General features: G+C 39.9%; 5 protein-coding genes across 5 annotated transcripts in view; 2 read left to right on the top strand and 3 right to left on the bottom strand.

The window, feature by feature from the left end:
• The window catches only part of Dyb (Dystrobrevin), a 42,299-nt gene extending 30,170 nt beyond the window's left edge, over nucleotides 1-12,129 (top strand). The window contains exons 2-18 of the mRNA XM_065486582.1: nucleotides 1,607-1,788; nucleotides 2,464-2,677; nucleotides 3,241-3,326; nucleotides 3,384-3,535; nucleotides 3,735-3,843; nucleotides 4,075-4,241; nucleotides 4,302-4,426; nucleotides 4,492-4,593; nucleotides 5,385-5,511; nucleotides 5,724-5,765; nucleotides 5,954-6,069; nucleotides 6,128-6,308; nucleotides 7,294-7,630; nucleotides 10,175-10,228; nucleotides 11,142-11,308; nucleotides 11,626-11,673; nucleotides 11,732-12,129. Of these exons, the coding sequence (XP_065342654.1) occupies nucleotides 1,644-1,788; nucleotides 2,464-2,677; nucleotides 3,241-3,326; nucleotides 3,384-3,535; nucleotides 3,735-3,843; nucleotides 4,075-4,241; nucleotides 4,302-4,426; nucleotides 4,492-4,593; nucleotides 5,385-5,511; nucleotides 5,724-5,765; nucleotides 5,954-6,069; nucleotides 6,128-6,308; nucleotides 7,294-7,630; nucleotides 10,175-10,228; nucleotides 11,142-11,308; nucleotides 11,626-11,673; nucleotides 11,732-11,836 (2,277 nt within the window). The 5' untranslated portion in view covers nucleotides 1,607-1,643 and the 3' untranslated portion in view covers nucleotides 11,837-12,129. The remainder of the gene's footprint in view (nucleotides 1-1,606; nucleotides 1,789-2,463; nucleotides 2,678-3,240; nucleotides 3,327-3,383; nucleotides 3,536-3,734; nucleotides 3,844-4,074; nucleotides 4,242-4,301; nucleotides 4,427-4,491; nucleotides 4,594-5,384; nucleotides 5,512-5,723; nucleotides 5,766-5,953; nucleotides 6,070-6,127; nucleotides 6,309-7,293; nucleotides 7,631-10,174; nucleotides 10,229-11,141; nucleotides 11,309-11,625; nucleotides 11,674-11,731) is intronic.
• On the bottom strand, nucleotides 9,496-16,016 carry LOC135941236 (ATP-dependent RNA helicase DDX24). Its single transcript, XM_065486583.1, has 11 exons — nucleotides 15,731-16,016; nucleotides 15,419-15,679; nucleotides 15,229-15,354; nucleotides 14,930-15,175; nucleotides 14,730-14,875; nucleotides 14,411-14,672; nucleotides 13,825-14,184; nucleotides 13,654-13,771; nucleotides 12,696-12,876; nucleotides 12,489-12,643; nucleotides 9,496-12,274 (listed from the first exon to the last, which is right to left on the bottom strand). Exons 1-11 carry the CDS (start codon nucleotides 15,887-15,889, stop codon nucleotides 12,141-12,143), a joined length of 2,148 nt encoding a protein of 715 aa, XP_065342655.1. The 5' UTR covers nucleotides 15,890-16,016; the 3' UTR covers nucleotides 9,496-12,140.
• A 269-nt stretch (nucleotides 16,017-16,285) lies between these two features.
• LOC135941237 (ethanolaminephosphotransferase 1-like) lies at nucleotides 16,286-23,667 on the top strand. The gene is made up of 8 exons (XM_065486584.1): nucleotides 16,286-16,548; nucleotides 19,284-19,352; nucleotides 19,408-19,600; nucleotides 19,862-20,124; nucleotides 20,258-20,412; nucleotides 21,087-21,267; nucleotides 21,327-21,512; nucleotides 22,418-23,667. The coding sequence occupies exons 1-8, from the start codon at nucleotides 16,501-16,503 to the stop codon at nucleotides 22,478-22,480; spliced, it is 1,158 nt and encodes a 385-aa protein (XP_065342656.1). The 5' UTR covers nucleotides 16,286-16,500; the 3' UTR covers nucleotides 22,481-23,667.
• On the bottom strand, nucleotides 22,599-24,254 carry LOC135941239 (coiled-coil-helix-coiled-coil-helix domain-containing protein 7). Its single transcript, XM_065486587.1, has 3 exons — nucleotides 24,095-24,254; nucleotides 23,934-24,032; nucleotides 22,599-23,874 (listed from the first exon to the last, which is right to left on the bottom strand). The coding sequence occupies exons 1-3, from the start codon at nucleotides 24,146-24,148 to the stop codon at nucleotides 23,764-23,766; spliced, it is 264 nt and encodes an 87-aa protein (XP_065342659.1). The 5' UTR covers nucleotides 24,149-24,254; the 3' UTR covers nucleotides 22,599-23,763.
• An 832-nt stretch (nucleotides 24,255-25,086) lies between these two features.
• On the bottom strand, nucleotides 25,087-25,681 carry LOC135939657 (cuticle protein 12.5-like). Its single transcript, XM_065484144.1, has 2 exons — nucleotides 25,524-25,681; nucleotides 25,087-25,464 (listed from the first exon to the last, which is right to left on the bottom strand). Exons 1-2 carry the CDS (start codon nucleotides 25,533-25,535, stop codon nucleotides 25,171-25,173), a joined length of 306 nt encoding a protein of 101 aa, XP_065340216.1. The 5' UTR covers nucleotides 25,536-25,681; the 3' UTR covers nucleotides 25,087-25,170.

Genomic DNA, 25,681 nt, shown 5'->3' on the forward strand with positions numbered 1-25,681 from the left:
AAATTATATTTTCAAAAAGCAATTTACGAGACACTCGCAACGCGACTGATTAATTGTGCAAGTTTGTGGTGCAGAAATTGCGAGTCACCGTCCGCGACGGCGCGCTTCGAGCTGCGTGATTTATTTAGAAAACTTTATTAAAAAGTGCGGTTGAACGGCCGGGGGCGCAAAAAGTCGGCTTTTGCGGTCGCAGAGCATCAGGGGTGCGCGGATTTGCGACGAATATCGGTTTGCTATCTCATCCCTCCTTAAGCTGGTGAGTATTAAAACCCGGAGCTCTGATCCTGCTGCGCGGCATTAAATGCTGAAAACACGCCGTAAAGTTGTTTCTTTTCTACCACCGGAAATTGAAATTCTTTCTCGCCTGCATTCTAATTAAGCGATGTAATAATAATGCATCACGCTCCACATAGCGGCTACACTGGTTGCATAACTCTGCCGCGAAAATTGAATTTTATGACACCGCGTAAAATGGACGCAGCGTTTGCATAATTTCAAATGAATCCAGTACATTTATCGACCTCTCTGCGCAAAGTTTGGTGATTTTCTAACCAGAAAAAGTTGTGCTTTAATAAATACAAATTGGAAACTAATCTTTGCGATATTTCTCATCTGAATCATTTTCTTGTCCCTTTGCTACAAATTTACTTTGACTGAGCTGAAAAGGAATCTATTTCTAACTCGACGTTTTAGTTTTTAGTGAAACCACGAACAATGGTGGAAAATTTTGTATTCATCGATTCTAGCGAATTTTTTAGATTTTAAGAAGATGGCACAACATGACCAAATTTATTGAAAAATATAGATTTTGTCTAATTTGACTGATATTTGGCTAGTAGACATTTTTCATTGAAAAAACGATCGATGGGCTATTATTTACGACTTGGAAAAAACTTCCATAGTGGTTCGCTAAATCTAAATTTCCTAGGAAAGCTTCAAAACTCGGAAACTCCGTCAAATCAAAATTTCCTTGTGAGAGTTAATAAACAATAATATAGAGTCTTTAAAGAGGCCTTTAAAGATATAACAAGGCTGCTCTCGAAGGAGTAGTAATTCAAGGAATATCAAACGAATCAATATCTTACTCTTTTCCTTCCACTCCACTGAAAATTATGCACATACAAGTTGCCGTCCGTTCTGCTCTCTTATTGATTGGCAGTGAAATTAAAGGTGCCAAATGAATATTCACTGCCGAGGCGTCTTCTCGATCTAAAAGGAAGACTGAACTCTCTCCCCGGGGCTCCATTCCGCCTTCTATTTACCTCCGAATTTTATTTGCTCGGGGAACAAAAAGCGAGCAGGCGTCAATTGCATGATTTCGCTCGGTCGGTCGCCCGCCACCGTCGTGTTTGCCCGTGGGCCATCCCACTCGATTTGCGGGATGGCTGGTCAAAGAAGTGACGCAAAAGTGGGGCATGCACCGACTCGAGCATTGTATTCCCGCACATGAATCCTGCCGCCAGATTTAAACGCGTGTTGCTTCACAGATAGAAAAAATCGATGATAATTCTATTGGAATAACATATTAAATTATCAAATAAATATTTTCACAACCTGCCACCAATTATATTTTGTTAAGGACTTGAATTTAATTTTTCTGTTTCAGGCTGGAGGTTCTAGACAGCGAGGTTTGGCTGGCTGAAATGGCCGCCGAGGTGGCCGCCGTGGAGAGCAGCGCCGGCCACCGGCAGCTCATTCAGGAGATGCGGGCTCAAAATCTGGACATGATCCGCTTCGCCTCTTACAGGACCGCCTGCAAACTGCGTTACGTACAAAAGAAAACGAACCGTAAGCCTAAACATTAAGTAGCGATTTTCTTTCCATTAATTTGCCTGGTCTTTGGTTCCTAAAGGAGCTGTAATGTCAAATTATCTTTTTTGATCTCGTCAAAATTAAATTATTTTCGATGAATGGATAAACCTCAAGACTATTTTAGTAACGAGAATAAAGAATTTAACGAATTTAATTAACACCCCCTTAAAAAATATGAAGGTAGGAAAATCTTAAATTTGATTCGTTGTGCGTTTTTTTAAATCTTTTTTTACAGCTTCATGAGAGAGTTTTTTGCCGTTCTAGAACTCCAAAAACGGTTTCAGACGAAAGTGTTACATTTGAGACCAACAGGAAACATTATTTTGACCAACTTTAGTTTCCAACCACTTTAAAAATCAAGCATTGCCAAACACTGCCACTATTTAAACCGAAAGTGGCGTTATAAAGATAAATCAACGAAAAACTTGCCAAATTCCATTTTATTTCTCACAAAATAATCTTCCTCGCGTCCACTCGAGTTCAGAGGAATAAATATTAAACTGAGAAAGAAAGAGAGAGGAGCCACAACAACTCAAAAAGATTTACGCCCGCGTGTCGGACTGACATTTACGGCCGCGCGCCAGAAATAAAGCTCTTTTAAGCGCTCAAGACGCAGCTGATAAGTCGAATAATCACGCTCTCGTTCGGTAGTGCACATCATCGACATTTGGAACGTTATCGAAGCCTTTCGGGAGCATGGCCTAAACACTTTGGAGCCCCAGGCTGAGGTCAACGTGTCCCGGCTGGAGACGCTACTGTCCAGCCTGCTGCACAACCTGAACAAGAGACTGCCGGCGCCACAACAGGTGCAGGTCGACGCGTGCTCCTCTCTTTTGCTCAACTGGCTGCTCGCCGCGTACTCTGTGTAAGTAGTTTAGGGTTGTCACCTGACACCTTTTGTTTGAATATTTGAGAAAATTGAGAAAAAATGGCTTTCTTTTCAGTCATATAAGAAAAAACAGGGTTGCATTTTGTTACCACTGGATAGGATTTATTGTACTTATTTTAATAAAATAGCCCGCAAACTGCAGTATCCAATTTTTTTAAATGTTCACAAGGATGTGTAGAATAAATTATTTTGTCGACAATTATAGTCGATAATTTTAATCGGTGTCTTGAAGCTAAACAATCTGTTTAATATACGAGTTCGTAACGTGCAAACGGAACCCTGAGAAACAAACGGAACCCCGGCTGTCAAATATCGTCTCCTATTCTTTCTTTGCGTTTTATTAAAATCGAGATCCGCATGATGATCCTACTGTCCGCAACAGAGCGCCCTGTGGCCGTTATTGTGCCCACCAGGCCCAGACTGCCGCTCGAGGGGCGAAATATTCATTAAAATTCTGTGCTGCCGTGTCATGGGGGCTGTCAGATCAGCAGATATGGACCAATGCGGCACCACGAAGTGAAACTAATTTCTGATTGCAGAGAAAATGTGGGTCGCATCAGAGTCTTCTCAATTAAGGTCGCGTTAGCCACCATGTGCGCCGGCAAGTTGATGGATAAATTACGATGTAAGCAGAGTGCAAATTAATTAGCTATCGATCTCATCGGCGCTCTTTTCCTCGTAGATATTTTCTCGCAAATTTCCGACGGCAACGGCCACATGCTGCAGATACGCTTCGCAGAGTATTTGCAGGAGGTGCTGGCGCTGCCCGCTGCCGTCTACGAGTCGCCCTCGTTCAGCTACTCGGACATGCTTGAAACTTCCATTTTCAACGGGGTGAGTGCAAAATAAATAAGAGTATTTCAAGCTTTGAAATATTTGTTCCCCTTTGAATAAATTGATGAAGCTTTGATTGAGTAAAATCCACTCAATTCTGTTTTATATATTGTTGAGACAGTGCAACATTTTTAGAAAAAATAGTAATCAAGAAAAAAATACAAATTTTTTTAGTTTTAAAGAATAATTTTGCTCTCAGGCGTCGAAGGTGACGGTGAACGACTTCTTAGATGTGATGATGTCTGACCCAGGACCGCACAGTCTCGTTTGGCTGCCCCTGTTACATAGACTAGCAAGTGTGGAACAAGGTAATCACCTCGTCTGCTGCTCCATTTTTCCTCTCATTACGCCGATCATTGCATAACATTTTGCGGGTTCTCATTGTCATTTTAACGGGAGCCCGTAGAAGGGCAAATGCCACAATTTAAGCCTTTGAAGTGTCGGCTCAAGTCGCCACTGCTTGCGTTAGTCGCGTGCCGCCGCCCAGCCACTTAACATTGCGAACGGCCTCGTTTGTGACCGAGCAATCATGTTTCCAGTGGTCCATCCCATGATTTGTGATGCGTGTCAGAGGGACAACTTCACCGGGTTCAGATACCGGTGCCAGAAATGCCACAACTACAACCTTTGCCAAGACTGTTTCTGGAGAGGCAGAATTTCGGGCCAGCACACCAACGAACACGAAGTCAAGGAGTACACGAGTTACGTGAGTGAATTGAAATTGAAATTTATTGCGATCTTGTTTTGACACTATTTTTCCTTGAAGTCGCCGAGCAAGCAAATCGGCCATTCGCTGAGAAAGTCGTTCAGGTGCGTTCCTGAGAAGGGCCGGAACAACATTCCAAGATTTCCCGACGAGCCCGAGAAAACCCTCAATCTTTCGCACATTGTGTAAGAAAATCGTTTGTCTGATCTTGAACTTGGAGTTTTATTTATATGTTCCCTTTCTGCTGCAGTCCTCCATCACCTCTGCCAACTCACAATGGATTTCCAGAAGGCTCCTCATTTTCCGGAGCCTTTGACGTCGGTTCTATGGACAGCAGATCCACACATAGAAGGTATTATTTCAGGTTTGAAATACACATTGTTGACACCCTGTTGGCATGGATCCTACGATTTTGACGGTGTTATTACGCTTGAAAGATAATTTCAATCGACTATCGTGATTCATATCTTTTGAATAATATTTAAGCTCTGCTTGTGATTTGAGCAAATCTTGAGAGTATATTCTTGTAATCTGGGAAGTCTGTTTCCTAGAATAGTTTTAATTTGACTGTTTCACAGTTATCATATTTTTTTACGCAAAAAATATAGTTAAAAAAGTAATTTTTAAAAGATTTTGTTTCCTCAATAAATTCTACTCCTCAGAAAAAATTATCAGTTGCAGGATTTTGTGCGCTGGTGACTGAAACTTCCCGAAGTAAAATTGGCACATGTTTAAAAATACTAAAAACATAAAATTTTGTAACTGGAAAAGGACAAGACAAGAAATTCAAATATTTATTCAAGAGCGCGAACATGTTAACTGGAAGTTCACTGAACAGAACGAAAAAGGCCTGAAGTAATCAAAATAGGACCAACAATAAAAATTCCAGTTTTGTGAATTTTTTTCTAAAATTTACATCGCTCGACGATATTTTTTGCAGATTTCGATTCCTCTTGTCAAGATCTATCCAACGGTGTCTGAAACGTTTTGGGGAACTCTTTGTTGAGAATTAAATAAAGATTTTCGTTTAGTGTAGTTCAAAGTAGCTTAAAAAATTATCTGGCTGAGATCTCTAAATATTTCCGTTTTAACTAATGATCCAGTCTTTTTGTTTTTAAATATTAACCATAAATTTATCGGCAGTTTCAGCCCTCTGTGCTCAAGTCCAAGCAAATACAACACAACGTCACTGGACTCGGCTCGCCTGGACGACGAACACAAGTTGATTGCCCGGTACGCAGCTAGGCTGGCTGCCGAGGCTCGCTCGGCTGTGAGTATCGCTCCAATCGTTTCATTTTACTATTGAATGTCTCATTGGGTTGTAAATATAACGAATTTTTGTCGCCTTGGCACACTAACACACCAGAGTAGTTTTGGCTTGTCTGAAAGAAAACCGAAAAAGCTCAATGTGCACATTTTTGTGAGTGTTTTCTTATCACTGGAACTAACTCATGATTGGTCTCTCCTTCTCTCTCACTCAAGTCGCAACACATTCAATGGATTATGCCTCTTCACGATTTCATAGTACGTAAGCAAAGCACAAACACACACATATCCCATAGTCAGCACAATTTTTTTCTTGATCATCCTGCCTGCTTTAGAACTCATATCCCACTGGCCTAAGTCATTGTTCAATTTTGTTACTGGAGTTTCAGCTAGCTGAGTGTTTCAAGAAATTCGAAATTTCCGCTTTGAAACAGTCTCTTTTGCAGAACCGAGCGCCCTCCGAAGCCAACCTGAGTCTGGACACCAGCAGAGCTCAGCGGGAACTGATTCAGCAGCTGGAGTCCAAGAACAGGGAAATTATGAGAGAAATCGCCAGACTAAGGTAATTCAAATGCACCGCATCAAAAGGGAAATATTTTAATCACTATTTTATGCGTCAGAAGACAACAGGAGTTGGAAACGGCTGGGATGAACGCCAGTGCTGAAGAGAATCCTGCTTTGATGGCTGAACTAAGGGCTCTCAGACAGCGGAAGGGAGAGCTCGAGGGCCACTTGACAGCCTTGCAGGATTCCAGAAGGCAACTCATGGTGCAGCTTGAGGGTCTGATGAAACTTCTGAAGGTATGTTAGGTCGTTAAACCCGAGAAGCAGAGAATTGTTGCATATAATTATCTCTATTGTTCCATTTATGAGAGGTGCCAAATATTTTTACTTTTAAAATGCTTTCATGTACATGAGATGCCGTTCGTTTTGACGCGCAAAATTGGCATGAGGTAAAGCAAACTTAACTAACTCACACCTGAAATCGATTCTTTACTAGTAGAGTACGTTATAAAATTTACCCACAAAATATTCAATTTTACGGGTTTTACGGGACAGTTTTGGAAAACTTTGAGACGTTGAATCTCACCTCACCATTTTCAAATTAAATCGTGCTTTGTATTCCCCGTAGAGCCCGATCAAAGTCACTACTGTTAATAACGGTTTCTAATTGAATTTATGGAAATGAGCTTAGGTGGCTTTTGGGAATTTTGAAAATTTTGAAAATGTTCTTAAAAGTTGTTACATGCCATGTGTGAAAATTTCAGATGTTTTTTTTCTAAACATTACGCCTTAATACTTGCAAAACACGAATTTCACGACTTTTCCGCGTTTTGAAAATATTTCCAATTCCAAAAATTAGGTTGGAACGATCAGAATTGCAAAAACTACCCACCGTTACACTCGTCTTGACCTCTCTTGCTGACAAGCTGAAGAATTTAGGGGTTGCTTACCCTCCTCCTTCAATAATATCGTTGATTTTGTACACCCTAAAAATTTAAATGAGGAAACTGGTCAAATTATTTGACTTAATGAGTTTCATTTATATGTTTTTTTAAATTACAAATGTTCGACTTTCATCTGTTTTGTGGGGAAAACATAGACCGATTTCTGGTGTAAATTTCGTTGAGTTTGCTTGATCTCATGCCAATTTTTTCAGCCGACCCAAAACATTTTGTCTGCTGCTTTTTTATTTTTTGAAACCAAATCATTCCCTATCAGCAGGATAATATTATTAATGACTCTGATATAATTCGAGTAAAATTAATGACGGACCAAATTGCAGAACCACCAACCATCGCCCCGTTCGACGCCAAACTCGTCGCCGCGGTCGACCAAGTCTCCGCCGCTGCCGACCAGCGGCATGCCAATGACGGGCAGCCTTCCATCGTCGTCGTCGCGCTCGGCGCCGGCCACACCGGGCGTGCTGTCCAGCTCGATGAGCTCAATGAACACCGTCGGGCCTGGCGGCATGGCCGACTCGCTGGCTGGGGACGTGCGGAGCGCCTTCGGAGGTCAGCAGGGCCCGCCGCCGCCGCAGCGCAGCCTGCGCAACGACCTGCTGGTGGCCGCCGACTCAGTCACCTGTGCCATGTCCACGCTGGTCAGGGAGCTCAACTCAGGTGAGCAGGATGAGCAGCATCAGCAGCAGACTGGTAGTGCTGAGCGTAGACCAGAGGCCGCCGCCGGCCAGTCCGAGGCTGCGACGGCCGCCGACTGACGCCGCTGCCCAAGGATGTGCCTCTAGACAGTATTATTTTTTTCTTTATCCGTCATATGGCCGATTTTCACTCTCAAATCGCCTTTACTTAGATCAGCTTTACTTACTTTTTAATTCAGAGAGGACTCGGGAGATTATTTATTTAATTTATTTTCCTTGTCCAGAATAGAAACATTCATTGATATTATTGAATCCACCCCAGGAAAACGCATTTTTGTTTGATTGATAGAGTTATGAATTTGAGATGGTTTATTTTTTTCTGTTTGACTGAATTGCCTTCAAACTCACAATTTTAAAAAAGTGGCTCCAAAAATCTGAGTCATAAACCCTCGTAAATCCTGATGAAACCAAAATGGTCAGTTTGTCAGTGTAAAACAAAAATTTGGTTGTTTCTTTCAGATAATTACTAAAAAAGATACTTTATGAAACCTTTTTGGTTCTAGAATAGAATCTATTACCTCTGTTAAAAATAAAAAAGGCGAATAATTGGAGATTCAGATACTTTTATTAGAGCTTTACTTCTTAATAACGAAACAATGATTGCTCAAGAAATGAATTTGGGGTGGAGAGTGGAGTGGAAGGGCAAGAATCCGCCAAACACTGTGATCTTTTGAGTTGAGCACATCCTTGGCGGTGGAAGCGTTATTATAAATAAATTACTCTATACTTAGTGCTGATGTTCTGTACCTACATTTAACATACGTATACCTATACATATTATATTATTTTGCATGTAGTACTCAATCGACTCTTCGAATTTACCTCGTGAGACAGCCATATCTCAGATTAACTCATTAACTCATCCTGTAATGATTGTACAAATTACTTTACTGCTACTTAATTCTGTCCATTATTCCACACCTCACACATACTCAATTTAACTTTGATGATGATGATGATGACAATTACGATCTACGAGTCAGTTTCTCTCTCCTCACTATTCTTATTATTGGATGACTTAGTCTGGTACCGCATATAAAATTACGTAGCCTGCCACCCAATGGGCACGATGGAATTTTGAACTTTTGCGAATCGCTGCCGAAGTGTCCCCGTCATGCGTTCCCTCTCTGACTTTTTTGTACGTGCGTGTGTTGTTATTCTCTCTATCTCAGTTTTGCTCCGGATGATTGGTGACTCTTTTTGATTTTTCGTCTCCTCGTCATCCCTATTTTTGTCCCTGTTTGTCCAAATCGTTGTCTCCCCGATCTTACCAGCCTGTGGTGTGTGCTTCCCTATTGGCCCCGTTTTTTCCCCCAACACATAGGCAGCAGATCAAACAGCTCCTCGTCAGCTGGAAGAGGTGATGTATTCTCAAATTGATTCCAATAATCAAAACCCATAACTTGGAGATGACGGCAAGACAATTATTTCTCTAGTTTTCTATAGCAATAACGAGAGCGTGACAGAACGAAATGCGCCTGACTTAAATTTAATTTCAATTATTAGTTTGCGCTTTCTCAGGCGATTTTTTTATTTAATAGCATGGTGATTTGAAGTTAACCAATTTAAAATATTGATCAACATTTAGTTTATTTTGGAGACTTGAAAATCCAGGTTAAAAAAAAGGAATTTCGCCATAGACATATATTTTCTTCTCATACATAAAACCTTCGAACCATAAAGTAGCATAGCTGCATTGAAATCTCAATATAGGCTGATTTTACGAGGGATTTGATATGGTCTGCAATTTTTTAAAAACGCCTGTATATTCCGAAGATCAAAATGAAACGATCGTGCAAATTATATTTTCTGACCATTCACCCAAGCTCATACCCTTTTATCTCCCAAACAAAGAGTTTCCACATCCTGAAAATATTTCGGCATGCTGCACACTAACGGTAACATTTTATCCTAAAATCAGATAAATACAAAATGCCTTTTTTGAGACATTCAAAACTGAAAAATAAATTAAAATTACGAAAATTCGAAACATTTTTGAAGAGACATGTTTTGTACTTAAAAGTTGTAAGCCGTTTAAATATAAGCATCTTTTGGCACAAAATTTGATGTTCTAGCATCATTAGAATCCGAGATATTCTCATTTTTGTGAACGCCCAGTGTAAAAAAAAATCCGGCCAACTTTATTATTTCGACACCTCTAGACCACCATTACAAAAATCAGGAACTAAAATTAAAAAAGTTGCAGACGGTATTATCAAATCGTGGAATCACCCAATAGTAAAGCTACAAGTTAACTAAAATTTAGTTTTTGAAGAATAATCATAAATGCTTATACGTTGTTAGATAGTAATCAAATTACGAAAACAATTATATGTATTATATATATTATTTATGCTAACAAGCTCACTTAGCGTTGACAAACAAAATTGCGAGATTTAATTTTGATGTGATGCAAAGTTCAAATAGGCGAGCGAGTTGTGTGAAAGCAGTAAATTTTGGTCCCCGTAACCACCCCTATACACAATCTTGTCGTCTCTAATTGCAGAAGGGTCAGATCAGGACGAAGAGCCGAAACGGCCGATCATCAGAAAACCCCTAGGTAGGACAGTGCTCAGATTGATCAGTGAAAATCCTTATTGATTTTGAAACATTGATTATGTCGATTGATCAGCATGTGTGTACCATAATTATTACTTCTGTGTGTGTTTTATTACTGTAATCTCTGGTTCGTTTCGGATCATGGTTTAGTTGGACATTCCTTGATTCCACCTGATTGTTGATTAGTTTTACGTTTGCTGGCAGCAAATAATATAATGGATTATGTTCATTTTATATACAAGAAACGCTACTCTTGTGGGTAAACAACATAAAAGTCTGATTCTGTGAGAGCAGCTAGCCGCAAAATTATGTTTTATTTTTACTAAATGGATATATTGTATGATTTTTATGTATTATTCTGATTGTTTGGCCAACGGCAATATATAGACCAGTAAGATATTACCATAAATATATGCTCCATATATATTTATTGAGTTTGAACAGTATGCGTGTGTTTTCTTTTTCTTTACCTTTTCCTCTCTATCTCTGCACTTTGCAACCTTTGAAAAGATGCATTTTGCATGTACTCATACGACTTGTTTGGTGCTTACTTATTCAGTATAGTAGTATAAAAGATCTGCAAAAATAATGAAATAAGCTTTCCTTTTCAAAAAGAAAAGAGCTAAAACTTTTCGCTGAATGAACATCCGACTTGAGTGTGAGCAATTCACATGAATCCGCTTCCACGCATGCAAAGCAACACCGCTACAACAGCAATTTATTAAATAGGCGCTCTTCGAAAAACTCGAGAAGAACCCTAAAACTATATAATTTTGCTTTTCACGAAATATATCACTTTCTTACATACAAAGTAGGAGAGAGTCTCTCCTCCTTTTGGTTGTCCACCACCTTTCGAGTTGCCGATTTCGGCACTAGAGGTGACGGCGGTTGGCACTTCTTTGTTGCAAATGCAGACTTTGAGGGCGATGACGAGGATCAGGACGAGCTCTCGAGTCGGACGGCCAATGGCAGCACCGTCCTCTGGAGGGAGGAAATGCACAAGCGATTCCAGCAGGAGCAACTCATGGCCGAGTTGCAGGCCAGGAATCTTGGGAACAATGGAGATTATGCAGGCGATAAGGTACTGAGTTAGCAAAACCCGCATTTTGTGGATTTTGCCGCCAAATTGCGCGTTTTTCCAAAACACAACTACAAGACATTACATATTGGTACTAATTTTCATAAAACAATACCAGATAATACTTCTTACAAGTTAAAGTTTCAGAAATATTTGCGGAACAAGGCAAACATTTCAGGAATTAATTCTTAACATTAATAAGAACTAGACAAAAAAGACATTCTAGACTAAATTTCAACCTCCAACCCTTATGTGATATACCTCCTGTGTTTAATTTTTTCGGCATGTCTACTAAACCTTCCTGTACTTTTGCCCTTCAGGATGATTTTGATGACGATGATACCGATGTTTTCGGACAGAATTTACAAGTATGCCAAATCAAACGCATCAAAATTCCCTCCCGTCTAATTTACCACAAATTTCCAGGCTCTCTTGAGGAGTCAGAGGGAGGATAACAGTCAGAAGGAAAATGGAAACGCCAGCACGGCCGACTGGGAGGACGCCATGAAGCGCTGGGCGACCAACCGATAAGTGTGGTTTTAACGTGTTTAAGAGCCGCCATTGGCCGATTTTAATGCTAAGTTTTTCTCTGGACTAAGTCAAACGCTCGTGCAAGTCGTTAATTTGTGTCAAAGTTTGGAACCACAGCTGCGCCTGAATTTGTTTATGAGCACAAGTAAATGCAGGAGGCCGCAATTGTAGAGCACGTAGGACCATGTACAAAAGTTGACTCATCTTTTCTGTCATTTGCTTCACCGCTATTTGTGTCGTGCAACATTCCAGCTAATAAAAGAGGCGAATTTAAAATCTGACCAACATATAAATGGCATTTATTTTAAATTCCCTCCTTCACTTTCTTCTTCTTGTTGAACCTTGGCCGCCTTTTCTTTTTTATTCCAAGCTCCTGCCCAAGACTTTTCATGCCTGGACTTTTAGATTTGACCATATTTAAGGCCTCACCAGATGATCCTGTAAAACGCCCAATATTTATTAATTCTTAAATAAAGTAAAGGGAATTAATGCAATGAAGACCAGTCTAAGGGCCATTTTTGGGCTATTTTGTCAATGCAATTTCCTTATAAACAATTTTTGTGAATTATTTTAAATCTTGAAAAATTCATTGTTTAACAAGATTTGCTACAAAAGCACTTTAAAATAATTTTGATATCAATGTCAGTTTTACCTGAGGTGAATGGAACTACAAGGGCGCCAGTGGAAGTGGGATATTTTCCTGAAAACCCTTTGCTGTTCAAAGGCGCTCTCAACAGTGCTTCCAGCGACTTTTTCTTCAACTTCAATGCCCTTTCAGCACTGGGATCTACAGGAGCACGCAGTGGCCTTAAATAGAAACGCTATAATTTTGTTTAAAGAGGGTTTTAAAAGAGCATACAATCGATCATGTTCGTCAAAGTGAAGGTCCAGCTCTTTGGCAGCCTTTTTCAGCCATCCCTCGTCAGAGTAACTCCTGCGATGTGAGTGATCCAGCTGCTCCAGCTCCTTGGCCAGCTCTACTCGCTTCTTGACCTCATCCAGCATGTTGCGATCGACAGGAAACTCTGGCAGGTCATTATCTAAAGAAAGAAATCGGTTAACAGCGGTCAAAATGGATTTTTCATACAAAAAGATAAGCCTGGTTTTTCCAATGAACAGACAATGGAACTTCATCCAGAAAAGAGCAATTTGAAAGCTTTGAGGAAAAATACCTTTCAAAAGATAAAGAAATCGATTTCACTTTTAGTGATGAAAGAAATTAATGGAAGCTCTAGTAAACTAAAAAAGTTTACAATAGACAAGAAAAACATTGAGATCAACGTTTAACGGCTGGGGAAAAAATAAAAAAGCTTTTAACTACAAAAACCCTTGAAGTGGCAAAGAGATGAATCAGGTGGCGCCAAGTTGTCAATTAAATAAAGGGTTCTTATCTGTGGTGAAAGACTATTTTTTAGGTTCAAATCAATGAATCATCCATTGAGCATAAAGCCAGAAATTTAAAGCCATTTAGACTAAACTTCAAACCATATAAAAGCATCTAAAACGTCTAATTCATTGTCAGCTCAGCGAAGTTCCGCATGTAAAAGCATAGTTTGGTTGCTATTTTTGGACTTGTTATGTCGATTTATAATTCTTTGAAGATTGAAATCTAGCAAAGAAAATGTTGCTACTTTTGAACATTTGAGATAAATTGACTTCTTTAAACTGTAAGCATCTTTTTATGCTGTCAGCGTCCTTACTCATGCCTGGTAAATTGGTATTTGTTTATATTTTTTGATACTTTCGATAATGACCACTAAACTCTTTTTGTCAACTGTGTATGCTGGGTCATTTAAATCCAAACAAATTCTGCTTACGTTTTCCCAAATTTTGGCACATCCTGTTGAAACCAGACATTTCTTGTGGCTCCACAAACAATACCGTCAAACCTTCTTTGTGCGCTCGAGCGGTTCTTCCACTGCGGTGAACGTAATTCTGAACAAAAGGATATTAAAATTCGGTTCAATGAGCGACTTTAAAAGCAGCACCTCTGACGTTCTCGGCACGTGATAGTGGATGACGTGCTGGACGCCGACAATGTCCAAGCCTCTGGCTGCGACGTCGGTGGCGAGCAGCAGGCCAGTCGGGTTGGACGAAAACTTTTCCAGGCTCTTGAGCCGCTGCTTCTGTATCATCTGCGCGTGCAACGCCACCGGACTGCACTTGAGCAGGGTAAAGACGTTGGCCAGTCTGCGCACCGAGGAGATACTGTTGAGGAAGACCAGGGTGCGACCAGGGTGGTTCTTCAGGAAGATGTACAAGAGGGCGTCTTTTTCCTCGAGCCGGCACGGAATGTATGCTTCTGTCAGCGATTCGGCTGTGCCTTCCTTGGCAGTCAAGTCAATCACCTGGATTAAAGTCAAAAAGTGAGAAACAGCTTTGTGTGTGTGTGTGTTCCTACAGTAAAAAGTATGAAAGATCACGCCTTAAATCTCGCAGCCAAGACCTCTAGTTCATGTTAATTTCTTTAATTACCTATGTATGTATTTCTTTTTTATTTTTATATATGTTATCATTGAAAATACAAACCTGTATAGCATGATTATGAAATGCAGGAATCACCACTTCACGTACCTTGGGGTTTTTTAGTCCAAGCATTGAGATAAACTGGTTCAGCTTTTGGCCAGGAGTGACTCTCAAGGGTTGTTTCGGTCCCTTCTTCTTCTTCTTATTCACGGACAGCCTCTTGGGCGGCTCATGGACCAGCGTGAGCGTGGCAGAGAATACAAGCGTTTGGCGAGCGCATTTTGACAGCTCCAGCCGCTCGATCAGGTCCCCCAGCTCTTGAAAGTGGCCTCTTTCCATCATGCGGTCTGCTTCGTCAATCACCAGGCACCTGACAGGTGCAAATATTTAAACAACTTGAAGGTTTAGACTGGTATTTGACACTCACGTTAACCGGTCGACTTGCTGCAAGAAGGGGTTGCCTTCTTTGATCAGTTCCCACAGCCGACCTGGAGTGGCGACAACAATTTCAGGGCACTTTTTCAGCTCTCGCTCCTGCTTTTCCTGGGCCATTCCTCCGACAACAGTGGCGATCTGAATATCTTGGAATTTAAATTTGTTCCATTTCTTGCGTCGCATTTTTAATACCTTGATATTGCAGTACTTGGAAACAGCCACAAGATGGTTCTTGACCTGGATCGCAAGCTCTCTAGTTGGCTCCAAAATCAAGGCATGCAGTTTACCCATTTTCCGATCAGCATTTGTTATGGTTTTAGTGGTTTCCACTTTGACACAGCCGATTTTGCCATCATCCTCTACTACCTCCTCCTCCTCGTCACTGACAGAATCCTCCGCCTCATTATCCTCATTGATGATTCCTACAAAATGTTCAAACTTATCAATTTTTCATCCTTCACAAGCCCATTAAAAACAAAACCTTTTGAGACTTTGTCTCTGTAGTCAAGGATTCTGCTTATGATGGGAATTCCAAACGCCAGGGTTTTCCCACTGCCAGTTTCAGCAGCACCCAAAATATCTTTTCTTCCTGCTGTTGCCGGAGGTAGAGTCATAAGCTAATAATTTACAAAAAATTAATAAGAAATTCACTTGAGATAAATAAATATTATACTGTCACACCTGAATACGGGTAGGCTCTGTAAATCCAAGCTCTTTTAGTCTCGTGAGGACAGGTTCTGGAACGAAAAGGTTATCCCACGCCGACATGTCCAAGTCTGTTTCCTCCTCCACGATATTTGTCACACCCCATCCATTCTTGGTTCCAGAGTTATTTTTAGAAGCTTTCTTTTTCTTTTTGGGCGCACTCTCATTGTCAGGCAAAACGACCTCTTCCGCTGATGTTTCAACCAAAGATCTCTTCCGATCAGCACCATCTTCAGACTAAAAAAATTTAAATTATTTCTCACGCTATTTTTGGCAGTAAAAAAGGACCTGTTTCTTAAATTTCGGCTTCTTGAAAGATTCGATATTATAATCAGACAGTTCTTCGATGCCGATCAGGCCATCACAATTAGTGCCTTCCAAGAACAAGTCATTAGCTTGCACTGGCTTCCACTCTTGCCCTTTGCCACGACCTCTTTTCTTTCCCATTATTTACTATAAAGTTCTAGATCACTTAAATATAAGAGTAGTTCCGCACAGAAATATGAAAACAATAAAAACTCTTCTCAAAATTTACTTTGAGGGGCAGTCAGTTTAGAATGGTTCCAATATTACGAAAAACACGTGTGTTTAATCGTGTTTATGTGTGCATAGTGCCATCTAGGAGCTAACAGAACTAATGCTTCCACATTTGAAGTGGGCGTCGGTGAATTTACGGACTGAATAAAATTGGAAAGTAACGACCTAGCGCCATCTTTTATTTTCCCACATATAACATCAAGCCATCAGACTAGAATAACTAACAACATTCTTCAAACTTGTTAGGCTCTTAAACAAAAACAAGATGGCACCAGAGTGAGCCTTTTATAAACGAGCCAGACCCACCGCTTAACAGTTTAACGTCAAAGCACTGAAGCAAAGGCAGCAGAGCAGCAACGGGAGCCTAGTCGACACCGAATCACGCCACTTTTTTTATCGTTATACTGCTGGTAGGTGACGGAAAAGTGGTCTTGGTCGCGCAAAGGATGAATTAAGTGAGTGCGGCGTACGACAACATCTGATCGGCAGCGTGGACGTGGGGCCAAATCCAAAATCGCAACATGAAGTACCTCACCAAGGAACAACTCTCCGGCTTCGAGCACTACAAGGTTTGCTTATACCTCTATCCGCCCGCCGCAATCATCCGACCTTTCCGCGCTGTTATCGTTGCACGGACGTTAATTATTGCCTCACATGGGATTAGTTAGCGCCGCGAATCGTCCTTATTCGTTCCTGCGGGTGTGGCGCGCGCGTTTCCGCCAAAAAGCCACCCTTTCCTCTCGCGGGACACGTCGTGCATGTGCGCTGACCAAAATAGCCTTTTGTCACTCTCATGAATATTCACGGCTTCGCGAGTGCCATCCAGGGTGCGTGTGCGCTCGCAATTTGCATTAAATTATAATTGAATGTGTGCGCGGCTGGTGATAACTTCGTGAGTGGCTGCCCGGAGAGCAGGCCTCTAAAAGCTATTTCTGCAGTGCACTCTGATAGACTGATATCGTTGGTTGCATTGCTTCCTTGTTATTCTATGTATCTTACGAAACATTGAAGGAATTCGGAATTTTCAATGAAAATGAAATGATGAAATATTTTCGTCGTGAGCAATGCTATAATGATGTTGAGCCGTTAATTTCATGGATGATCTATTTATTTATTTTTCCTAATCAGAGAAGTGCGATCAATATTTTTGTTTTTCATTCAACAGTAATAATGAGCTTTTTTCCTCTAAAAACTGCCTTTCACAGTCAATTTCAATGAATAGCCACTTATGCTCATTCTACTCAACGCACAAAAAGTAGCCACAAATTGCGGTTTCCTCCTTTGGAAAAACCGTTCGCACGTTCCCATAATTCTAACCTATCAATCATATTCCCAACCACAATTGCAGTATTAACATCGTGTTTTCAACAAAATTCTTTTGGCTATAGAAAATAAAACTGAATACGGTCTTGACTGATTTATTTTTCAATAAATAATCTGAATTGACCATAATAGACAATAATAACACAGCAGTGAGTAATTATTATCACTGGAAGAGGTCAAATGTGCGGTATTTGGGTCCATCGGAGTGCAAAGTCAAGGAACGAATTGTTGTAGGATCGTGCAATCTGCATTTATTTGACCTCTGCTCCATCGTAAAACGTTTCTCAGCCGCACTTTTGCGAGCAGCGCGGACCATTATTTTGATGCAAATAATCTGGTTAAGTTAAGCTATTTTGGTTCGGTGGGCTGTTGGGCTCGGAAGCTGAAGAAAGAACGGATCCGGATCGCTATCTTTGCTACGTTTAGTTGCTTCATTAAAAAGCCCGTGAAGGCCGGCTTGCTGGTGAATGAAAAGGAAGCCGAACAAAGTTGCACTCTATTTTAAGACCTGCAAGAGCATTAGCCTCTTTTGCCGAGAAATTATGAAATGCGGCTGTTGCCTTCGAGCGTTAAATTTAGCATCCAAACTTTCATGCGACACGTCACACACCGCTTACATCACAATTGAATCCTGATTTTTTCGTGACGAATCATTTTTATCTATTTTACTCCTCAGTACACTTGGAATGTATTGGGTAAGGCTCAAAAGCAAACCTTAAGTTGTGGAACTACGCATTAGTCATTGCGAGTTTCATAAGTCAACGTGGGGAAGAGCTATTACGTATTCATGAATAATAGTTGAAGCTATTGTTTTTCTTTCGAAATTCAGATTTCCTTGTTTATCATTAATATATTATTTAACATATTCTAATTTGGAAAACAACGTTACTTTTAATGTAATTTAAGTTAAATTAGACTTATTCTCGTCCACAATTAATAATTTATTTTTTACTGATCGTGAAGATATGATTGAAATCCAAGAGGTTGTTGAATTCAGTGTTGTCAAACAGGATATTGTCGCAGCGAAATTAAGTCGGACTGTGGCTCGCATGAATGAAGCTATGTATGTATTATCTGTGGCTTTTAGACCTCACAAAGATAGAAAGAACCACCATGCTTCTAGAAGACCGTGACACTCAACTTGATGACCTTGCGACCTGCTACACTTTTCTCAAACAAAAAGTACACGTGTCACGACGACCAGACAGCGGAACAGATTTTCGCTCGTTTCGTTTCGTCTTGAATTTATTCTCAATAAAATGCCGTGCCAAAATTTCTTGATAGGAAGGTGCCAAATCACTAAAATCGCTCAAATTTAACATATTACTTAAAAAATTAAACTAGAATTTGAGAACAGAACTCAAGGTTACATTTTATTTTTCGCGAAGATTTGCAATATTTATGTCAATTTTTTCCTAGCAAAAATCCAAATTTTGCCGTTAGAGGTGAAAAATTTCTCTGCTTCGCAGAATTTTAATTTAAAAATGCCATAAATTTCGCCAGAAATTTCACTAGTTGATGTCATGGACAAAGAACTAAAATAATTGCTATACTCTTAAGTGCTAATAATGACCGCAAGATGTTATTAAAAATTGAGAAAATAAACAGTGTACTTCATATAAAGAACTTGCGGGTTTTTTGTAACTTAGACGGAATTAATTAGATGGTTAAAAAATGCAATATCTCGCCGATCTAAGCCACAATTACAAACCGTTTTAATTACTGTACCCTTGCCACAGTTGCCTTTTGCAAAGAGAGGGAATTGTTTTTTCTTATTAAAATCTTTTGTTTAAATAAAAAATTAAATGTTAGGCTTTTGTGGGATGAACGTTTGTATCAAATTAAATCCATTCTATACCGTTCCAATCCAAATAAACACAAAAAGCTCGTAACAAATCGCCTATCATGCTGACTATCTCCTATTTTCATTCATTTATTCACAGCCGATTTATTCATTTAGTTTTTTTCCGTTTGTTTACAGTACAGCTCGATAGACACCAGTCCCCTGAGTATTTACGTGATGCACCCGTTTTGGAACACAGTGGTCAAGGTAAGCGATTTGTTTTCTGTGGCGCGTGGCGGAATGAGAGCAATTTTTCCTGCAGCTCTGTCCAAGATGGGTGGCGCCGAACCTGCTCACCTTTGTCGGGTTCCTCTTCACAGTCCTCAACTTCATTCTGTTCTCGTACTACGATTACAACTTTTACGCCTCGAGCAGCGATCACCCCGAAGTGTCACCGCTGCCGCGGTGGCTTTGGGCAACGGCTGCCCTCAATCTCTTCCTCGCCTACACGCTAGGTGAGCCCACAATTATCTCATATTCAATCAAAACAGTATCATTTATTTCGCATGACAACGCTATTTCTGTAATAATTATGAGATTTGTTGTATTTTTTTGTACAGAGGAAAAACATCATAATATATTTTAAATTTAAAAAAAAATCAATGGAAGAAATTTAAAAATTCAACTGAAATTGCTGTATTTGATAGTTGTCAGATTTATTAATTATTAACACTGCGCTGAGGACGTTCCTTTAATTAATTATTTGGTCACTTCAGATGGTATTGACGGCAAGCAGGCGAGACGAACGCAAACGAGCGGCCCACTGGGAGAGCTCTTCGACCATGGCCTCGACTCGTACACAACTGTCTTCATAGTCACGTGCATGTACTCTGCATTCGGCCGAACTGACCACAGTGTTTCGCCCATCCGGATGTACTTCTGTTTCTGGAACATTTTTCTCAACTTTTTCATTTCCCACTGGGAAAAGTACAATACCGGAGTTCTCTTTCTGCCGTGGGGCTACGACGCTTCAATGCTGGTACGAACAAATCTGCTCTGTAATGATGTTGTTGAATTTATTTAGCTTATGTTAACTGATAATTATGTAGTTATTTTGGAGCGAAATAAGGTCATTGAACCGGCACAATATATGACTTTGAACCGAATTTCAGGCCACCATGGCGACCTTCACAGTGACTGCATTTTATAGCCATACCATATGGAACTTTGACTTAGGAAGTTTATCATGCGGACAATTATTTGAAATTGTATTCTACGTCAGCGCAATCCTTTTCAACGTACCAGTTGCCTTGTGGAATGTTTACTTGTGAGTATTTTTTATGCCTTATAAATTCTTTTGAGAGCTGGGTTTCACAATTTTTAGCAGCAGATTAGGTCTCTTTATTTTTCCTCTGTCTACATTTTAAGACTTATCAAAAGAGCTTAAATTCTTTAAAATTTTCTTTTATTTGACCCTCAAGTTGATAAAACGTCTGAACTTGTCACTGACAAGGAAACCCCGTGGTTCTGTCGGCGTCTGCCGCACCTATCAAGTATTTTTTTGCATAAAACGTGTTGATTTTAGTGATATAAACATGAGCCAGCGATCAAAATTTAAATAAAGGAATCAATAGATATTCAAAATGACAAAACGTACATTTCGATTGATTCTTCTTGTCAAGGAGAGTCGTATCAAATTTCACAATGATTTTACGAAAATTGCCCAATTTTCAAAAACTAACAAGGATATCCCCCTTAAGACTTCATACTAAGGTTTGGCTCCATGACTCACCTTTGCGCGAGATACTAACTTTTCATCAGTCATTTTCTTATACATATTTGAATAAAAATCTACATGTCTGATGCTAAAATTTACTTAAATTTTGGAAGGTATGCTGGGCCAGGGGTTTTCTTGTAAATATATTTCATGTTGAATCATTGAATTTTCCATCATAACCATGAATCATTTTAGCTAAACATGTGATTTTCCTTTAATAACAGGTCCTACAGGGACAAGACGGGAAAAATGCGCGGTCCCCTGGAGGCGCTGCGCCCGTGCTTTTCAGTAGTCAGCTTTTTGGGTCTGTGTTCCTTCTGGATGGTGAATTCGCCGAACAATGTGATTGAAGTCGACCCGCGGGCGGTTTACTTCATGACGGGCACGATCTTCTCCAACATTTGCGTACGCTTCAGACTTATCCCGTCGCTCTCAGCACATTTCAAAATTTTGTTTCCATTCAGTGTCGTCTGATCGTCTCGCAAATGTCGAACACGCGGTGTGAAGCCATGCACTGGATCATCGCGCCTCTCTGGCTGATGGTGTTGCTCTTGGTCTACGTGCCTGCAATTTCTGCGTTCGAGCTGCCCCTGCTCTACGCAGTCACCATGTTAGCCACAGTCACACAAATCCACTATGGCACCTCCGTGGTGAGTTCAAACATCTCTTTTATCTCGTAATCTTTATTAGTTCTTGATGAGCCATGGATCAGCACTTAAACTTAAAAGCAATGTCAATAATGAAGAATTAATCCTTAATTTAACATGTTGATAAGCGTCATGTTATGCACTAACGTCTACTGGGAGTTAAATTAAATAATTATTTCCTCTTGATTACATTATAAAGAGATTTGCCAAGTTTGCTTAATTATTTAGAGCTCAATTTACCTTTATGAGTAATATTTTGAACTAAATGATAATATCTTTGTGTTGAGAGAAATTAGACATTTTTACTTACAAGAGGAGTGCATCTTTTAATCCAAAAACTTTAGTGCATTTTCGCTCCCATTTGATAGTGTTTGTGTTTGATAAATCATGACAATTTTCCAAAAGAATAGTCCACGTTATTTATGGTTTCTTTAATTTAAAACTTGAATATTAAACAAATTTCAACCTGCCATAATTTCTTGAAAAGTAATCACATAGCAACTCCTTTTTTATGGTGTGATTTTTACCAATAATTTTTCAATCCAAATTACAATACGTGTTAAGTCTCCATAATTTTATATATTACGGATATTGCATCAGTAAAGTTTTCATATCTTTCATATTAGTTTTCATATTTTTTGTTTTAAGTTTAATAATATTTTTATTGAAATTGTCCTCACCTTCTGATTTCGCCTTTCGCCTTGCTAAAAATTAAACTGAAATCCCCAGATCTTAACCTTTTGAAATATACCTTTCAGTTCTAAGCTATCAATTTTCAATTTAATTGTGAAAGAAAGCAATAATTAACTGGGAAAAACAAGAAGAAAAGTCGAAATAAATTATATTTTCACCTTTCAACGTGTATGAGTATCATTAAACTAATTTTGTGACTTTCGTGTTGCTTTCAGGTGCAAGAAATGTGCCATCACTTCAAAATAGAATGTTTCCGAATCAAAGACAAATCTGCCTGACTTTTGTGGGACAACACAAAATGCTAACCCTCAGCAGCATTTCGCCTTTTCCTCATTTCCCTGGGTTGCATATGTGTTGTCAGTCGAGTGTTTCTGCAACCTCGGACATCGTCAAGTATTTTTTTTTTCGAAATCGGTTTGATTTATTATGTACTCCAGAGCTTGCTACCTTTGCAGCACTCAAACGAGAACTTTCAGTCGTTTTCGCCGACAGATTTTGAGCCAGTTTTTGGCCATTACTTTACACATCGAGAACCTGCAGTTTTCCCTTTAGTTTAAGTGCGAATATTTAAACGTGTTTTAAATTTCCATGCAGAGTGGGCCCAAATTGACGAACTGACCTACACAATCAACAAATTGATCAAATGTATCGGGAGATCATATCAAGGTGGGATTGATTGAGGGTTACAAAGTGTTTTATTGTTTGAACCAGTGTCTGCAATCTTGAATTACGTTATCATTGAGTGTAGTAATGTGCTGTTTCCAACGAATTCTAATATCACTTGTTTAATCATTCCTAGTCTCGCTTCTGTTGAACTAGCAACGCAGTACCAGATCAGTTTTTAAGTGATTCGAGGTTGCGTTTGGTAGGTTAGTCTGTCGCAACAAAATGTCGAACAGCTTTGGAAAATCTTGATGTCTTTCATCCTATCTGAATGTCGCCAGTTCTAATATATACGATGTAATAAATACGCAGAATGCAAGAATTATACGTGCTCACTACAAATTAAGAAGCCATGCGTCTTAGAAAATTTCAGCCTTCCATACCCATGTAAAGTATACATCAATTAGTGTTATTATTTATTCCTGGAAGACGCACACGCAGCTTTTTCATGAAGAGATTATAACTTTTAAGGGTAAATGCTTAGAGCAGCTTAATATTTGCATGTTGTGCAAATTGTATACACCCAACCATGAAGCCAAGTTGTAGAAGACAGTCTCTTGTACATACACAAACTTGTTAAGGCGAACGTAAAAAATTAGTCATAGCTGGCCGAAATGTAAATTTGCATAATTTGAAGTAAAGCCGAAGATGTTGCTGTGGAATATAGATTGCAGGTGAGGAACAGCTTGGTCACTTTTTTAGGATCATAACGCATCAAGCGAGTATCGAAGATCAAGAAAACACCACTGGTTTGTGAACTACTCAACAGATTTAATAAAAGCCATGCTAATATAGCATAAAATCTCGCTTTATTTCATCCATAGAATATCCGACTTACATAATATATTATTGTACACCCAACGAAAGTAATATTTTTAACAGTTTAATTTTTGAGTCATTACAACTTCTTTCTACTGTTCAAATAGTCTGACTTAATTTGATCCCTCTCCTCAGGTGGTGGCATGTACGGCTTGATACCATCTCTGCGCCTTTGCACTTTAATGTGATTCTGTAGAACAGATCGAGGATTAAATATAATTTAGTGATTCATTTTTTTAATATTATTACCCAAAATTCCTTGCACACTTGATAATTTTTAAAAACGTTTGTGCAAGAGTCTCTGTCAAAATTGTTGTCGTGCATACACTTGAAAGACAATTCCTGCTCCTAAACTTACAAAATATAATGTAGTTAATAATTTTGGAGGATTTTCACATTTGTTTGCAGACCTTTAAACAGGGATTGTTGTACTCGCTAGTTAGCTTAGCTGGATCATTTCTCATTGTGGCGAGTGAATAATTACTATTATATAATCGTTACAATCAACTTGTTATTCTATTCCCGTATTCCAATAACAAGCACTGTTTTTGTCGAACATCTGTTCACAGGCTGATTTCACTGTCATTGGCTGCGTCCAAGGCGGCAGCAAAAAACGCAGGCCAACGGCGGGAAAAGCTGGCTAGCTCTTACGATACAGTGCGTTCAAAGTGAGCCAAAGAATTTACATAATTGAAAGTAGTGGCGATTTTACTCTCAATTGAAACAAATAAGTAAGGTTGTGAGTGTTATAAGATAGTTTTTTTTTCATAAAAAATATGAACAAGACGACTATTGTGAGACTGCTTTCGTCTGGGCTTCTTTTGGGTGATTATTAGACGGTCAAAAGGATCCTACACGCTCTACAATCACACACCATCTCGCTCTCTCATGATGGGAAGATTGCAATCATTTCAGTTTTATGAGATTGAGGCCCATTAGGATACATAATGATATCAGAAACGACTGAAGTTTAATAAATAATTCAACTATTTTAAGCCGTTTATCTTTTAAGTATTGTAAGTACTTAAAAATGGCAATATTTAATACCTTGATTTATAGTTTTCAGCATTACAAAGTTTTCTACTTAAAAGAGGGTTTTAGACCGAATCCAAAGGGGTGTAGGCTGATTTGCTGATTTCAAAAGGCGATCAATTACATACATAGTTAAATTATTTTTTGGCTCTCTTTATGGGAAAAATGGTACAATGTCAAAGTCTCTTTAAAACTTCTTGATTTATGATAATTTGATGGTCCCACAACAATTGGAGGATCACAAAAAAGTCGATCGTTCAAACTATTATATTGTGCTGTTTCTAGAGAAAATCAATATCCCAAAGTTTAAATCTGCCGAAAAATGAATTTTAAGTTTTGAGAGCTGAGCAAAAAATTAAAACTCCGTTCGTTTTTCAGTTCATAAAATGCAATAATTTATTTCAGGTTCCAAATGTGGCGCAAATTCACCTTGTTGAGCGAGTTGACTAGTCTCTTAGTGGATCAGGGTGGTGCCATAGGCGGAGTAGGCGAGGGGGGCCTTGTAAGCGAGGGGAGCGGCGTAGGGAGCGTAGGCGGGGGCGGCGTACGAGGCGTAGGCGGGGGCAGCAACAACGGGGGCATGAGCGTAGGCGGGGGCGGCGTAGGCGACGGGGGCGGCAGCAAGGACGGGGGCCTTCACGGCGACCTTGTAGGTGTTGGCGTAAGAGGTGGCCACGGGGGCGGTGTAGGCCAGGGGGGAGGCGATGAGTCCAGCCTGGGCAACGGCCACGAGGGCGGCGAAAGCGACCTGCGAATTGAAATTGTGTTAAAGTCGAACTGTGGGGGTGCGGAGGGTGAGAAACTCACGAGCTTGAACATGATGGGATGGGTTGGTTGGTTGCTGCGAGTGAACAAGTGATGAACTCTGCAGGCCTGGCGATTTATAAAGCAACTCGGCCTCTCAGGGTGGGGGCACGCCGGCCCGGTGGGTGGAGGCGTTTACCTGCACTGTGTACACTTACGTG

The sequence above is a fragment of the Cloeon dipterum genome, chromosome 3 (genome assembly GCF_949628265.1).
Source record: "Cloeon dipterum chromosome 3, ieCloDipt1.1, whole genome shotgun sequence".
Taxonomy (NCBI): domain Eukaryota; kingdom Metazoa; phylum Arthropoda; class Insecta; order Ephemeroptera; family Baetidae; genus Cloeon; species Cloeon dipterum.